General features: G+C 46.9%; 1 protein-coding gene across 2 annotated transcripts in view; it reads right to left on the bottom strand.

The window, feature by feature from the left end:
- GLB1L2 (galactosidase beta 1 like 2) overlaps positions 1-15,424 on the bottom strand; it is a 74,238-nt gene that overhangs the window by 12,008 nt on the left and 46,806 nt on the right. For both annotated transcript variants that reach the window (XM_082201409.1, XM_082201410.1), the window contains exons 9-16: positions 14,439-14,503; positions 8,855-8,939; positions 7,843-7,980; positions 6,572-6,652; positions 5,075-5,181; positions 3,632-3,778; positions 1,817-1,888; positions 560-638 (exon numbers count right to left, since the gene is read on the bottom strand). In XM_082201409.1, the coding sequence (XP_082057535.1) occupies positions 560-638; positions 1,817-1,888; positions 3,632-3,778; positions 5,075-5,181; positions 6,572-6,652; positions 7,843-7,980; positions 8,855-8,939; positions 14,439-14,503 (774 nt within the window). The remainder of the gene's footprint in view (positions 1-559; positions 639-1,816; positions 1,889-3,631; positions 3,779-5,074; positions 5,182-6,571; positions 6,653-7,842; positions 7,981-8,854; positions 8,940-14,438; positions 14,504-15,424) is intronic.

The following is a 15,424-nucleotide window of genomic DNA, read 5'->3' as shown; positions in this document are numbered from 1 at the left end:
AGCCAGTGATTCCCTTACTCTCAGATAATTACAAACAGGGCTAGTATGTGCTGGCATTCTCAGGGAACAAAGAAAAAACACACAATGTCATATTTGGCACAGAATCCAGCTTGCTAAGGATTTTAGTTTCTTTTTAAAAGCAAGTTTCTAGTCCTTTTGACTGCAAAGATACACTCAGATGTGCATGGGCCCCACCTGTTGAAACCTCAGGAGCCAGACAGATTAAGGTATCAATGGCTTGGGGCAGGATTTTGAAATATTTCCTGCTGTTCCCCGCAACTAGTAGAAGAAGAATAAATTATGCAAAGTAAGAGCAACTATGCAAGATTTGCATAAATTATTCATTTCCTCTAAAGAGGTTACAGAATTCAGTTTCTGTTGGCACAAAAATTTGGAGTTGCCGGAGGGGGGGTATATATATATTTAAAAGCAGAGAATTAAATAGAGTCCTGCTTATTGTATCTTCGGAATGAAGGGAAAAAAAAGAATGGTGAAGCAACCCACTAAAAACATGATTCTTTAGTATTAATGTAACAAGGAGGGAAGTAGCCCAGCCCACCTTTCCGCTGGTTGTTCAGATTGCGCCCATAGTTGACTCGCCCACGATTCTCAACAAGGAGCCGGAGTTGCCTGTATCCCTGCAAGGAACAATTAAGGACAGCTCCTAATCTAAGAACAAGGAGATACAGAGAAATGCAGAAATATGGGCAGGAAGAGAATTTGCTCTGCCTCTTAGGGTAAAGACAGATTTAATATTGGATTGCTCTCAGCATTTCCAGAGCAGCCTCACTGCTCTAATAACGTTGCATCTGTCTTTGCCCTGAGTAGGTAAAAATGCTCCATCTGTCTTTACCCTAGCACACCTATTCCACTCTAGGGCTGAGCTCTAAAAGGCTGCAAGTTAAAGCGGAAGCTGCTTTGGCGCAGCACTTATTGGCTTGTCACCAAGAAATCTCCAGCAATCTCCTACTTGTGAAGCAGTTTTGTACTTAAAAAAACCCAAAAGAAAACACTTATCAGGTGGTTGGGGCTTTTTAAAAATCAAATGAAGGGATCAACACACTGGTCATTTCATCTCTTGCAAAAGTGAGCTGTGGATCACACTGGGAGCTTCCTTTTTCTATTACATCTATCTTCAAACTTGGGAAGTAAAATCAGCAGCAGCAGACAAACACTCGGGCAGCAAGCTTCAGTGGGTTTAATCAGTAGATTTATCATTAAAACCTCTAGCTAATTCGTCTCTGGGGGCAATTTTAATTGGCTACAGGGAAAGTTCAGCCAGTGGAGTTGCAGGTTCAGCCTGCAAACCTAAATACTGTTGTTGGAGAGTGCGCTTTAGTGCATCTACTCTTGGGGCTCATCCATATTTCCTTTTCCATTGTGCTATCTTTCCAGGCGCTATAAAACTCCATGTCCGAGCAAGGAGTTTTTTTTGTCCTGGCACTTTTCCCAGGAAAACTCACGTTTTACCACTGATTTGGAGGAAATGGCAATCCATGTAAAACCTGATTGCGGTTTGCTCCAATTCAGGGGGGAAAAGTGGGTTTTTTAAATGGTGGGACAAAATAATAATAATCAAACGGCTCAGACATGGAGCTTTAAAGGTTGGACTTGTGCCTAGAAACACAGCACAAAAGGAGGTCTGGATGAACCCCGAGAGCAGACCCGCTGAAATTAAGATTCAACTTGCTAGATTCAACTTGCCTGGCATGCCAGCAGAAACCGGTGCAAGGGCGCCCACCAGAAAACATCTGGGAAAGAGATACAAATGGCACTTGTTGCCTGCAACTCACTCTTAATCCTTCCGACTGCTTACCTGCCCATCAGGAATTGACAATTGGTGTTTGACGTAATCAAGGTAGCCAATATGCAGAGTATTAAGAAACACCTGTGGGAAAAGAAACAGCCAGAGCCTCATTTGTCAGTTGTGAAAATCCAGAGGATTAGAAGGGGATTTAGGGGCTGGAGGGAGGAGCAGAAATTCCCCCTCGCCCAGTGGCAACAGGGATGGCTGGGGTCTCTTCCAAGCTTTGACTGTAAGCTTATTATGATAATCATTTAAACAGCACTTAAGAATAGGGGAAAACACGTTCATTAAAGAATCCAGATTATGCAGGATCAACAGATATGTTTGGGTGGCTGATACCTGACGCTATGCCTCTTCCCATATAAACCTCCCTCTGGGTTACAATCTGCTGCCAGGGTACTTCATCGGGTGCTTTTATCTGAGGTACACTATGCAATAACAAAATAAGTATCCAAAGGACCACCTTCTTCCCCAAAGAGCCTCTCGGGTGTAAATATCAGCAGAAGGGGCCCTCTTGGTAGCTCCTCCATCTTCAAAAGCACAGGGATGAGGACCAATGAAAGTCACCATCTCTGTGCCTATTCCCCAAATGGGGAGATTCCCTATCTTCTCTGAATCTTTACAATACAGTTCTCAGCCTGTAAAAGGTACCCAAAAATGCATTTTAAAAAATACTTATTTTAGGATAAAATATGTTTAGAAATGCACACACTGAGATAAAACACCTATTTAAATGCTTAAGTGGATACAAGTCTTCCTACTGATTTTTCTTTTTAAATCACAAACTGATGCAAAAATAGGACATATAAAAGACTTAGGAATGGGCACGCGCGCAAAATGGGCACAGCCTGGAAACATCCCTAGCTTTAAGCACATGTCTAAAAAGGTTTCACAGAGAATGGGAGGGAGTGGTATGTGGAAAGCTAGTGAGACATCAGGGATTTGACACGTCTTCATTCTGAGAATGGCCTTACAATAAAGGTAAAGGTAAAGTTACCCCTGACCATTAGGTCCAGTTGTGACCGACTCTGGGGTTGTGGCGCTCATCTCGCTTTATGGGCCGAGAGAGCCGGCGTTTGTCCACAGACAGCTTCTGGGTCATGTGGCCAGCATGACTAAGCTGCTTCTGGAGAACCAGAGCAGTGCACGGAAACGCCGTTTACCCTCCCGCCGGAGCGGTTCCTATTTATCTACTTGCACTTTGACGTGCTTTCGAACTGCTAGGTTGGCAGGAGCAGGGACCGAGCAACGGGAGCTCACCCTGTGGCGGGGATTCGAACCGCGACCTTCTGATCAGCAAGTCCTAGGCTCAGTGGTTTAACCCACAGCGCCACCCGCGTCCCGGCCTTACAATAGCCTTGTGCTTAAGCCAGGAGTGGCTCACCTGCTAAAGCCCCCAAGGCGTTGTTGGATTCCAACTTCTATCACCCTCAGCAGGCATAGGGAAGGGCTGTAGCTCAGCTCAACATCTGCTCTGTAGGCAGAAGGAGCCAGGTTCAATCCCTGGTATCTCCAGTAGGGCTGGGAGAGACTTCCTGCTTGAAACCCTCTTCTGTACCCAGCACAGAAACCAAGCAGGATGTCAAGAGGACAGCCCTCCCTTCTACATCCAGAATAAAAATGAAACTGGATACTGCAGGAGGGACAGAGTTCTCCACCTTTCCTATTCCAACCCACATATTTTTCTGCATGCTAGTTAACTTTCATGCTCTTATTTACAAGGTTGCATTATGCACTCAGTTAATTAAAGTAACATTAACGTCTTCGCCACCCATCCCAGACCCTCAGCAGAGGGTGTTGACTTAACCCGACTACAATCTCCACCTGTGCTCTGTCCCGGACATGGTCATGTGAATGGAGCTCTCCTCCGCCAGGTATGACAGTCTCGTACAGGATATATCCAAAAGCTTGCCCGTTCCCATTGTTCACCGGGAGGTTCTCCATGTTAATGGGATGCTCGGATTTCAAGGGCTGCAAAGAAGAAATCACAAACTTTCAACAAAATCCTAAGCGTGTCTTAACTCAGGAATATGTTCCATGCAGTTTGATGGTCCTGTCTCTCTCTCTCTCTGCACAGTAAAACAGCTTTATGAACACACACACCCCAACTCTGGGGTGAGCAGACAGAATCTTAACTTGAGTCCAGATGATTTCATCTGGGTTTCTTGGTTCGTGTATTTGTCGGGTTAAACTCCCTTATATGTGGCAAAGGGAATGCAGAGGTGCCAATTTCTCCGTCTCCAGAAGAGAGTCTTTCCTTACTTGACTGCGACTACAAGTCCCAGATTCCTTAGCAGGAAAATGAATTGCCGGGGGCCTTCTCCCCAGTGTGAATCAGACATACATGAGGTCTGGAGTGTGGCAACACGAGAACGGGCCTTTTCTGCAGCGGCTCCCTGTCTGTCGAATGCTCTCCCCAGGGAAGTTCGCCTGGTGCCTTCATTATACACCTTTAGGCGCAAGGCAAAAACGTTCCTTTTTAACCAGGCCTTTGGTTGATCTGATTGACATCCTACGCCCTTTCAAAATGTGGTTGGGGGGCAGTTATTAGGTTGTTTTTACTTTGATTATACATTTTGTGGTTTTGCATTCTGGTTTTGTTCTGTGAGCCTCCCTGAGACTTCCAGGTATAGGGCAGAATATAAATTCAATAAACAAACAAATAAAAGCTATTTCACACTGATGGTGATGAGACCAGAAGTCCTAGCCCAGTACCTGTTGGGAAGCCTTAATCAGGGAAAGGGACGGGCAATGGGCCACAGGATCAGGGAGAGCACAGCCCCACTTACAGCAGGCTGTAAACAGAACTCTGCTTACCCTGACCGTGCTCTTGACCATTCTGTTAGTAAAACGCTTGAAACAGCCCTAGCCATTAGCTTATGCTGCTTTTGTGTGCTTAATTCCGAGTGTGTGGAAAGGAAGGGCTCAATTGCAACAATGAAAGGGTTTTAGGACGGGCTCACACCTGCATGTTCATGCCTTGCTAATTGTAGTGTCTAGTATATATTGGAGACACGGACACATTATATTTGCATGCAAGCAGTCAACAGATATTGCAGTTGACAAGCTTTAAGCACAGATGTTGGGAACTCATGACAAAGCCTCTTTCTGTTGGGAAGTAGTCTTTGCCACACTGTTTTGAGCTATATGCAGCACATTTTGCGACAAGACTAGCCAGAGGTGGCCATGGACTCATGTGGCGTTCCTTCTTATAGGCTGTAGTCTGGGGTCCCACCCAAAAAAATAAAAATAGAAATGAGTACATACCTCTACCAGAGATGGCAGCACCTCCCACAGGGAGATATACTGCTGCATCAGGATCGCCCCATACGATGCCTTGTTTAAGATTATAGGAGGTAGAGGACGAGGCATATCTTTTTAAAAAAGAAAAAAAGTGACTTCTCAAGTGCCCCAAATTGCTATTGGCTTTGAAATTAGCATATTCGCCGCACCTGAACTAACACCACCTGGTGGGAAAACCCCCAGCCCAAACATTTGTGATTTCCCAGTGTGGTTCAACTCCATTTTGTTTTTGTTTTTTGTTTTTTAATGTGTCTTCTCACTATTCTTCTTCACTGCCCTTAGTCTCCCTGGCCTCACTTGCCCTCACCGTGATTTAATCTAATAGGCTGTGGTCACCCAACATGGTTTTGTTTATGGGCAACTGGGGTTACCTAATCTCAGACTCAGAACCTGTTGTTTTGGCATCACTGACAAAAGGCCGCATGGGTCACCACAATCAAAAGCGTTAATAGTCAGTGAGGGCAAATGAGGCAGAGAACACTGAGGTTGGAAATGTAGAAAGATGAAAATAACACCAAGAAGCACCAACAACAGCAGGAGCAGGAGCGGCAGCCCCGCCAAGGGAACAAAAGGTGCTAGACAGCCTCCATTCACAAGGAAGGGGGGATATATGCGAGAAACAGGAAGCAATTTTAATAAAATGAAGACACTTGCAAAAATTAACATCTAGTTAAATATGCACTTTTGGCTCAGTACCGTCTCAGAGCCCGTCTTTTGCCCACAACTGTGCCTCGAGTCAGCCTATTCAAAGACAATGCCTGACGCAGGACTGTGACTGGTGGAAAAATGAAGGGCTTGTCCTCACTTCCTCTTGTTCTGCTGCTTTCCCCAGGGGAAAACACGCTGTTTCAATCGGAGCAAATGGTTTTTTCCAGATTGACGTTTGTTCTGATTTAGAGCTAAAGAGTGGACTTCTCCTGGAAAAAGAGTGGGGCAAGGGGAAAACCGCTCGGGCACGTTCTTAGAAAGTGTGGGACGGGTGGAAAACCACTTGGACCCCTGCTTTCTAGGCACTGTACAAGCAGACGTGTGGCAAGCCTTAAGAGTGGTACATCAACTTGCTGACGGGAGTCCCAAAAATAAATGGGGGTCGGGGGGGAGAGGATATTTGAACAGTTTCCCTCTTTCCAATTTGCATTGAAGTTCCCTGGCGTGGAACGTTCCCCTAGCAGGCAGGCGCTGCTATTAGCGGCCGCACTTTCCCTGCTGCTATGAAGTCGGCTGAAAGGACCATTTCCATAACAAGATGCTCCCCACTCCCTTTGTCTCTCCTCGTGCTTCGGAAAGTGCTCCTGGCTAATCAACAGGATGTAGCTACATGGAGAGCAGCAGGAGACTGGCACACACATGTTGGGGAGCCAATTTCCAAGCTCCATCCCTGTGGCACTGGCTGGCACTTAAGAGGAGGCAGAGACGGTGCACCTCCTCTCGCCCACAGTCACATCGCATTCCCAAAATTACCTGCAAGGCCCATGAAAAGCTCACGCAGTTTGAAAAACTTGGAGGTGTAGTCTCCGGACTCGGTCAGCACGGCATCATAGTCTGGGGGAAAAGGCAGGGTCAGTAGTCAAAGTTAGGAAGAACGCCTGGCTCAGGGGAAATGCCAGGCCGCCTACTTAACCAGGAAAGCTCATTCCTCCTGAGTGAATACTCCTTGCATCTTTAATCCAAGCGAAATAGGACTGGCTGGTGGAAGCTAGAGACTTCTGCTTCTCCTCCTTCCCTAAGCTTTAAGACCAGCTATTAGAGCAGTGGTTCCCAAACTTTTTCCAGCCACCGCGCCCTTGGCTCCATAAACTCATCCCCAGTGCCCTATGCTGCCCTATAAAAAACATTATTCAGAACAGTGGTTTGCACAATCCACTAAGAAAAATAACACAATATAATTCAAAACAGTAATGATTAATTGCACATTTATTCTGAATCCAACTAAAACTGTTTAGTTCAACTAATTCATCAAAACTGATGAACTTGATCCCGTGACCTCCAGCACCCCCCTTACGCCACCTTGCCTCTTAGCACTTCCTTGTAGTAAGTGGTGCAGAAATGGCCTTAAGTAAATAAATAGCACAGCCGTTTTGGGCAAGCTTCCCCTCCACCCACCGCATATCAGTAAAATCACTGCACGAGTGCAAAACAACAACAACCCACTTGTGGAGGGATGGAGCTCAGTGGCACAGGAGCTGAGTGGGAGGGAGAACACACTTTGCATGCAAAATGGTTCCAGGCTCACTCCTCTGACATCTCTCTTAGAAGGGACAAGTGACAGGTGATGGGCGGCAGCAGGGGGGTGGGGGAACCCTTTGCCAACAACCTTGCAGAACTGCTATCAGCCAGAGCAGGATTTGGGCTGGAGGTTTTCACCAGCCCTTTCAGCTGAAGCCCTTCTGCAAGGAAAGCAAAGACTCTGCCACTGAGCCCTGGCTTGCAGGACTGGCTAGTCCAGCATCCTGCTCTCACAGTGGCCAATTGTGATTCCCATGGGAAACCCACAAGAAGGACCGAGCATAAGAGCACTCTCCTCCTCCTGTGATTTCCAGAAACTAGTCCTCAGAAGCATTACTGCCTTTGACCATGGATGCACAGTATAGCCTTTGTGGATAGTAGCCATTGATAGCCTTCTCCTCTATGAATTTGTCAAGCCTTCTTGACATCCAGGTTGGTGGCCAGCAACTTGCCTACCAGGGGAGTGAGTTCCACAGTTTAATTATGCACTGTCAATGACACCTTACCGTAGCTGGTGATGGTTGCCTTGTACTCGTCAAAATGCAGAGCACCATTCATGAAGCCAAAGTTAGTGCCTCCGTGGAACATGTAGAGGTTGATGGATGCCCCCGCTTTGATGGCTTTTTCAATGTTTGCCATCATTTCTGTGCAGGGAAGCAAAGGGTTGAGAGTGCCTCAGAGCTAGCAATTGCCTTGATGTATTGCTGCAGTACAAACAACGAGTGTCCACGGAGACATCGGGAACAGGGAAGTCCCTTCTGCAATGAGGTACTGCTGCCTTGCAAGCGCAGTTCCTGCCTAACAATAACACTCATTTTGCACAGGAGTGCTTCGTCCTTACTTTGCAAAAACAAACCCTGCAGCAAAAACAAACCGATACCCCTCCCCACTCCACCCAAAACCCCATTCCTCTCAGCAAAAGGACCTACCTTCCCCGCTCAGCCTGAACATCCCCAGAAAAAACAAAATGCTAATCTTATTAAAGCATTTTACACCCACCTTTCAGCACAAGATTCTCAAGGCAGCTGATAACATTGCATTAGGATGTAGAAAAATCATTAAACGGCAGCACATAACAATTTAAAAGCAGCAGCACAACGACAGGAGTCATTAAAAAGCTATTCAAAACCATTAAGATGGGAGGTAATTTTCACCTGGTGCCTAACACCATCAGATTCAGTGCCTGGCCAAGAGATAAGGCAGGGGTGAGGAACCAGTGACCTTCCAGATGTTGGTGGTGGACTGAAACTCACAGCATCCTTCACTGTTGACTGTGTTATGGGAGTTGGGAGTCCAACATCCAGAGAGCACCATGTTGGCCTGTCCCTGAGATAACTAACTATTAAGCAGCACCCCTGCTTGGGGTGCCACCCATTTCATCTCACGAGGTTGAAAGAAGTAAAGAGAAAGGTCAAGCTGTGTCAGGCAATGAGCAATTCAGACCCTAAAAGAATAAATAAGAGGAGGAGGAAGGGAAGAAGGGAAAGTAGAGCAAATGAGGGAGAAGGAGCAACTCACCATCTGCATCAAACACATTATGAGGTCCTCCCCAGCTATCGAACCATCCAGTCCAGTATTCCATCACCATCTTGGGCATGTTGTCCTGTTAAAAAAGTACAAGAAATTGAATGGGTTAGATCCTTCCCTCAGGGAGGTATTGACAACTTTTGGGTGTCAGGAGGGGACCTTCCCATTTGCCCAGGCATTTTAGCAGTGTAGCATTACTGCATTTTTAAGGGTTTTGTTCGTCCTCATTTGCCCTTTAGTTTGTTTTGAGTTTCAGTTTGTTTGCATTTTATATGTTGTGGTTGAATTAGTTTTTCGTCACACGTTTGTACACGCTGCCCTGGAACCTTTTGGTAAGCAGGCACTTGACAACAAATCCAAGTAGTATGTATTTGCCTTGCCTGGAAAAAAACACCCAACAACTGGATAAGGCACAACAGCTTATGACACCACCTTATAGCAAGGTCAGACCCTCGGCCCACCTACTGCTGGATTGTCTGCTCAGGCTAGCGGTAGCTTTACTGGGTCTCAAGCAGAATCGTGTTCCACCAAAGATCCGTTAAGCGGAGATGCTAAGGACTGAACCCGGCCCCTGCTGAACACTTTGGCACCGAGTTCCTGCTCCAATAACCATGGGTGTACAAACATGTCTAATTTGGCAAAGTTGTTTTCAAGCATTGCTCGTTCTTCAGCAAATGGGAAAGGGCTGTAACTCAGGGCAAAGCACCCGCTTTGAATGCAGACGGTCCCAGATTCAGTCTCCAGCAAGGTCTGAGAATGAAGTGTCTGAAATCCTGGATGGCAGGTACCAGTCAATATAGACAACACAGAGCTAGATGGACTCTTGGTCTGGGTAAGTATAAGGCAGCTTCATATGCTCCAATGTTCCATGTCAACTTTCATCTGAAGAACTTTCTGCAATGGAATCCACCATGTGGCTAATCTCAAGGAGTTGACTGCTTGAAACATACAGCATGAAATAGGGTCTCATTGGGAGGTTAAGCAGACAGAAGTTGTGTGTGTATGTGGGAGGCTGTTTTCTGTGGTGGCACTGAAATAGTCAAATGCTCTCCCTACACCTGTTTAGCCGCCACCTAAAGGATAACAAGGATGCCACCCAGCCAAACTGGTCCTGTTCTTCAATACTTTAAAAATATTATTTAAGACCCTTTCACTGGTTTTTAGCTGCCGACTCTGCTGCATTTATTTTGAGACTTCCTTGCCACATGCAATTGTATTTTACTGGTTTTACTTTTGCTAATCATCAATCCAAGAAGCACACTCAGTGCACTAAGCCAGACCTAAGGCTAAAACAAGCAAACAAAAGGAAGCTCAACTCTGCCTCGTTTGAGGGAGGGGAACTCAGTATGTGGTGAATTTAGCCCTAAAGTCCCATAAATCCTTGAATACCAATTTGAACACCCTACACACATGCACACACCCACACCCCTCTTCTACACATGTCTCATGGATGAGATCTCTCTGTTTTCCTACAATAATTGTTTATAGGAGGAGCAGGAACCTCAGGCCCGTGACTGTAGCTAGTTCCAGGAATTCTCCCCTGGCCACACCACTCACCAGCTCTGCTCAAATATTTGTGCCTGGCTGCACCTGGGATGCCTTTGGAATGAGAGGTGAGTACATGCAACCCTTAGAGTTTTATGTGGCTGGAATGTAGCCTCCTAATTTCCTCCTGCCACTTTGCAGAAGCTCAAGAGAGGCACTGGCAGAAATGATGCTCACACTCTCCCTCCTGCTGCAACAGGGGCCAAGAACGCATTGCCAATTTCTTCTCCATCCCCAAGGAAAAAGATGGGGGAACTGCCACACCGCTGTCACTCCAAGCTGTGTGCTTCTGTCTCTGACTTCCTCCAGCCCAGAGAAGCTAGTAAGCCTTTCAGGCAGGCCTGCCCAGTACGTGAGCCACCAAGCTGCATATCTGGTGGCCCACCAGGGCTCACTAAGCCCTGCAATGGATCATTAGGCCTGCTTTAAGACTAAAAGGAAACAGAGAGCTGGTGTGCAGCCTGGCGTGGTGGCAGCTAAGTGCCAGATCTCTTGGGCCAGGCACACCAGCAGCTCCGCTTTGGCTTTGTTTGTCACTTAGGTGCTCTCCCCAAGCCCTCATCCCAGGGGAGCAAGCAAGCGGCAAATTACAGGTCTACCAAGCCAGAAGCAGTAGCTAGAGAGAATTTGCTAGCAGTGAGAAAAAGCACAGTGTGTTATGTGCAGCTTACTTCCACCTAAGGTAATTACCTCAAATCCATAATGCTGGTGCACAGTAAAAACAGAAGAACTGGTTTGCTGGATCAGACACAGGTCTGCTGTTCAAACTCCAACAGCAAGTAGTCAAATACCCACAGGTGCTCATAAGAAAGGCATTAAGGCAGTGGCCTTCTATGATTGCTCGGCACAGAGGCTTCACTTAGCTGTTTAGTTAATGTCTGCAGTAGACAGACTTATCCTTCATGCCTTTAATTCCTGCACACGCACACACAGCAAAGTCGTGAAAGCTAGTGGCCAGCTCATCTTGGTAAAGTGAGTTCCTGCTGAGAAGGCTGGAACAGGCCTCCCTGGCGGGTTATGAGAACTGCTACAAGCAGCCAGAGACTTCAGTACACATGGGGTGTCACCTGCTGCAAGATCCGATACTGGCTCAATGCACCACTGAGGCTCCTGTTTAGTGAAGTGAAGTGGAAACCATTCTGTGATCCCTCGAGCCTGGGAAGTCAGGTGAAGATTAAGGGCTAATCAGGGGCTGCCAAATATAAAAAACTTGCAGATCTGGTGACTTGCCTCAGTGCAACCCATTAGTTGCTGGGGAAGGTGACCTGGTTCTTCCTTGGCAGCTCCAGCTACTTTTATCGGGCCTGCTTCTTGCCCTACCTGCCTGTGGTTTGCCAACTTGCCTGGCTACCAGGATCCCCACCAATCTCAAATACACAGCTAGCATATGTGCAACTGAGCCACCTTTACTTTTACTGGGCCAAGGTCTTAGTTTATAAAGCCCTAAACAACTCAAGACTAGGTTATCTTATAGACCTCATTGTCCACTAGATCCCTGGCTAGTCCGTGTGCTGAGCTGATGAGGCCTTACTGATGGTGCCATGCATTCAGCCTGTGGGCCACCATCAACAGGGCCTTCATTGTGGCTGCACCAACACTGTAGAACTCTTGCACCCTTGCCAAATGGACATGCACCTGTGACTCTGTGCTTTAGATATCTCTCTTTTTACTCAGGCCTTTACCAGCAGAATAACTGTTGTTGTTGTTTGCAGCCAACACAATCTACAATGAAGTATTTTTGTTGTGCTTTGCAATTTTATTTTTAATTATTAGTTTTATTTTATAAACAAGATCTCCTGCACTGCACTGGCTTTCCTCTGGCTGTGGATCAATCATGGCAAAGACTGTTATTGTCTGTAGCTAAGACAATGAACTGAGCCGAGCAGGAGGAATAATGGGAGTGGAGAAACCTGGGGCTGGAATAATTAAATTGCAGCCTCCAGTGCAGAAGAGAAAGATTGCCAGCAGCAGGCTTTGTAATGGCCCGCTCTGCCTCCTCCCTGCCCCCAGAACATCCCCCTGCCGCCCCACAAAATAAACAAGCTAGGCTAGGAAGGACCCACCTGCCAGAAAACGGAAATCGCATTGCCTGGCCTCCTCCTGCCAAGTCTTGTTCCCTTTAATTGCTTAATCGATTGCTCAATATTAGAAAAGGAATTACCAGCCATTCAGATATGTTAAGCACTAAAAAGGATAGACAAGCACAGACCTCATGCTGCAGATTCGACTCAGGTGAGAGGAATGATTTAATCACACCTTGCTGGTGGCTTTGTGACAAAGCCAATCTACCATGGAGAGGCTGGCGTTCTGCATTCCTACTGTTCCCCCTGCACCGCTGAGGGACAGACATAGGTTGAACCTCTCCCTGCTGTCCAAATTGCTCAGAAGGGGCCTGAACACACTTGCGACCCACATGCCTGAGCCACCCTGATGCGTATGCTGTCACCAGGACCATCAGTCTGCAGGGCACAACCTGGCAGAGACCTTGCATATGATAGGAATTGAGGGGGGTGGGGGGTTACACACGTGCTTAGAGCAGGGGTTGCTGCACCAAAACGGCCATCGTTCTTGACCACTGCCCATGCTAGCTGGGGAAGATGGGAGTTGTAGTTCCAGAAAACCTGGATGGCACCATGTTGTCAACTCTAGCTTAGAGGTACATTTCATGCATGCAGGGGGGAAAACCCATACAAACTCACATACACAGAACTTTTGGAACTCACATTGGAGAAGGCCAAGCAAAGGAGTGTCAGCAGTAAGTAGGTCCTATCCTTCCCCCAAGTGCATGACTATTACAGCAACCACCACTGACTTTCTCTCTTCAGAGGAAAGTCAATAGATGTACTCAAGTAAGTCCCTGGGGTGGAAGCAAATTCAGCTATATGGCTCTAGTCTTGGTTTTGCTTTTTGGTCATGATAAAAAGTTGGTTGTGAAAGTTGTACAGAATAATGGGAGCTGGCTTTTACAACTGCAGGTTTTACGTTTTTCTGGTGTGCAAGGCGCTTTGTCTGGTGTGTTTACAGACTTGCTGTGTGGGTGTGGCAGGGCTTTTCTTTTTTTTTAACAGAGACGAAATAGAGGTAAGAGAAGAGAAAGGAGGAAAGAAGGAGGAAGGGAGGGTTCTGGTTTTGTTCCAATGAATCCTCTGCAAAGGAAGATCTGAGCTGAGGTATCCCAGTGCCAGGTCCAACACTCACAAGAAGGGCCAGTCAGCTTTTTAATCAGGTTCTTGATGGCAGCTTGGCAGCAACAAGCAGAAAGACTGTTCAAGACAGGAGTGAGGGACTGTCTTCTTCAGCCACATTCCCTTCTGGGCAGCCTTTTTGGGGCCACATCCTGATGGTGGGCGGTGTGAGAAGAAAAAGTGGGTGGAGCAACAAATGCCAATTTTACCTTTGTGCAGTATACTAGTTTCTGCATACACACCTCTATACTCTATAATTTGGAGGGCCAGATAGAGAGGATGGGAGGACCACATTCGACCCCTGGGGCTTAAGATTCCCTACTCCTGGTTTAAAGGCTTTGAAGGACAAAGCCAACTTCCTCAAGGGAACTCTTAGGCACAACTCAAAATATTCCAACTCAAGCAGGCTATGCCTAAAGAGTGCCGGTGAAGGATTATTTATCTTCCAAATGCATTACAGTGGTACCTTGGTTGTCGAACGGCTTGGCTCCTGAACAAATCGGGTTCCGAATGCCGCAAACCTGGAATTAAGTGCTCTGGTTTGCGAACGTTTTTCGGAAGCCGAACTTCCAACATGGCTTACACGGCTTCCGACTGAGTGCAGGAAGCCATGTAAGCCAATCGGAAGCCGCAACTTGGTTTTCAAATGGTTCCGGGAGTCAAACCGACTCCCATAATGGATTCAGTTCGACAACCAAGGTACCAATGTATACTCAATAGCCAGGTTTTCACAGACAAGGAGGCTTCCTCCCTGCTTTTCCAGCACTCTTTTTCAGAGCCCTGAAGCACCACATACAAGGGCAGTAGAATAGCATGTCTACCCTTTGGATGCTTCTCGTCCTTACCTGCATTGTGTCAAGGTATGACAGGATACCCGGGTCCATCTTCTGAAAGTTAACAGTGGCCAGAGCTAAGCAGGGAGGGAGACAGAAGAAGATAAGGAGATTTCAGGTAGGTTCAAATAGCGGCAAATGCCCCTTTGATTCAAAACATGCCTCCCAGCCTAGCATAGACACTCTGGTTGGCGTGAATTGCGGGATGGAATTCTGCCCTGGCTGCGTTCTGCTCATTTTCAACCACACCCAGTTCACACATGCATCAGTTGGCCACTATGCACTTGTTTGACCAGGAGCAGGAACCATCACTGGGCCTGAGGGGATAACAAGCATCGGCAGTATCCAGTTTCACACAACAAGCCGCCAGTCCTCATGCTATACTTGTAGGAACTTCCCACTGGAGAGTTTTAAGCAAGAATGAAATGTGCTTTGCCTGAGAGATGGGACTTATGATTAAAAGGCACAAGAGGCCACTGCCCTGTTGAAGCTAAGGAGGTTTGGATCTGGTCAGTGCCTGGATGGGAGACTGCCTGAGAGCCACCTGTAGGCTGACTTGGGTACCAAGGTGGAAGAATGACAGGATACATGTGTAACCCCCCACCCCAAATAAATTCAGTTTAATCCAGTTTACTCTCTCCCTGCCCCCCTCCTAATCCTATTAATTTATTGGTGAAGGCGCTGACAAATCTCAGTTACAGATTCCTCCTCTCCTCTCCCCACCCCGGCCCTGGCCCCAACTCTCTTCCCAGGGTTCAATTTATGGAAAGGAAATTACTATTAAACTGCTTTGAGTTTTCACTAAAGTCCTTACAATTCTAGCTTCAAACACTTGCAGTATTACAAACCCCCACCACCACTGCTTCACAGACCGGGTGGTGGTTGTAGAAAAAGGGGGATGTCCCAAGGCTTAATTAGCACTAGCAGAGCAATTAGGGATGCTGAGATAAAAGGCCGCCAGTAGCATTTGAAGCTGCATCCCGTTGCGAGGCCCATCT

Source organism: Podarcis vaucheri (assembly GCF_965113315.1).
Source record: "Podarcis vaucheri genome assembly, chromosome: 15".
Lineage (NCBI taxonomy): Eukaryota > Metazoa > Chordata > Lepidosauria > Squamata > Lacertidae > Podarcis > Podarcis vaucheri.
The sequence above is the reverse complement of the archived record's forward strand: the minus strand, read 5'-3'. Positions and strand labels throughout refer to the sequence as shown.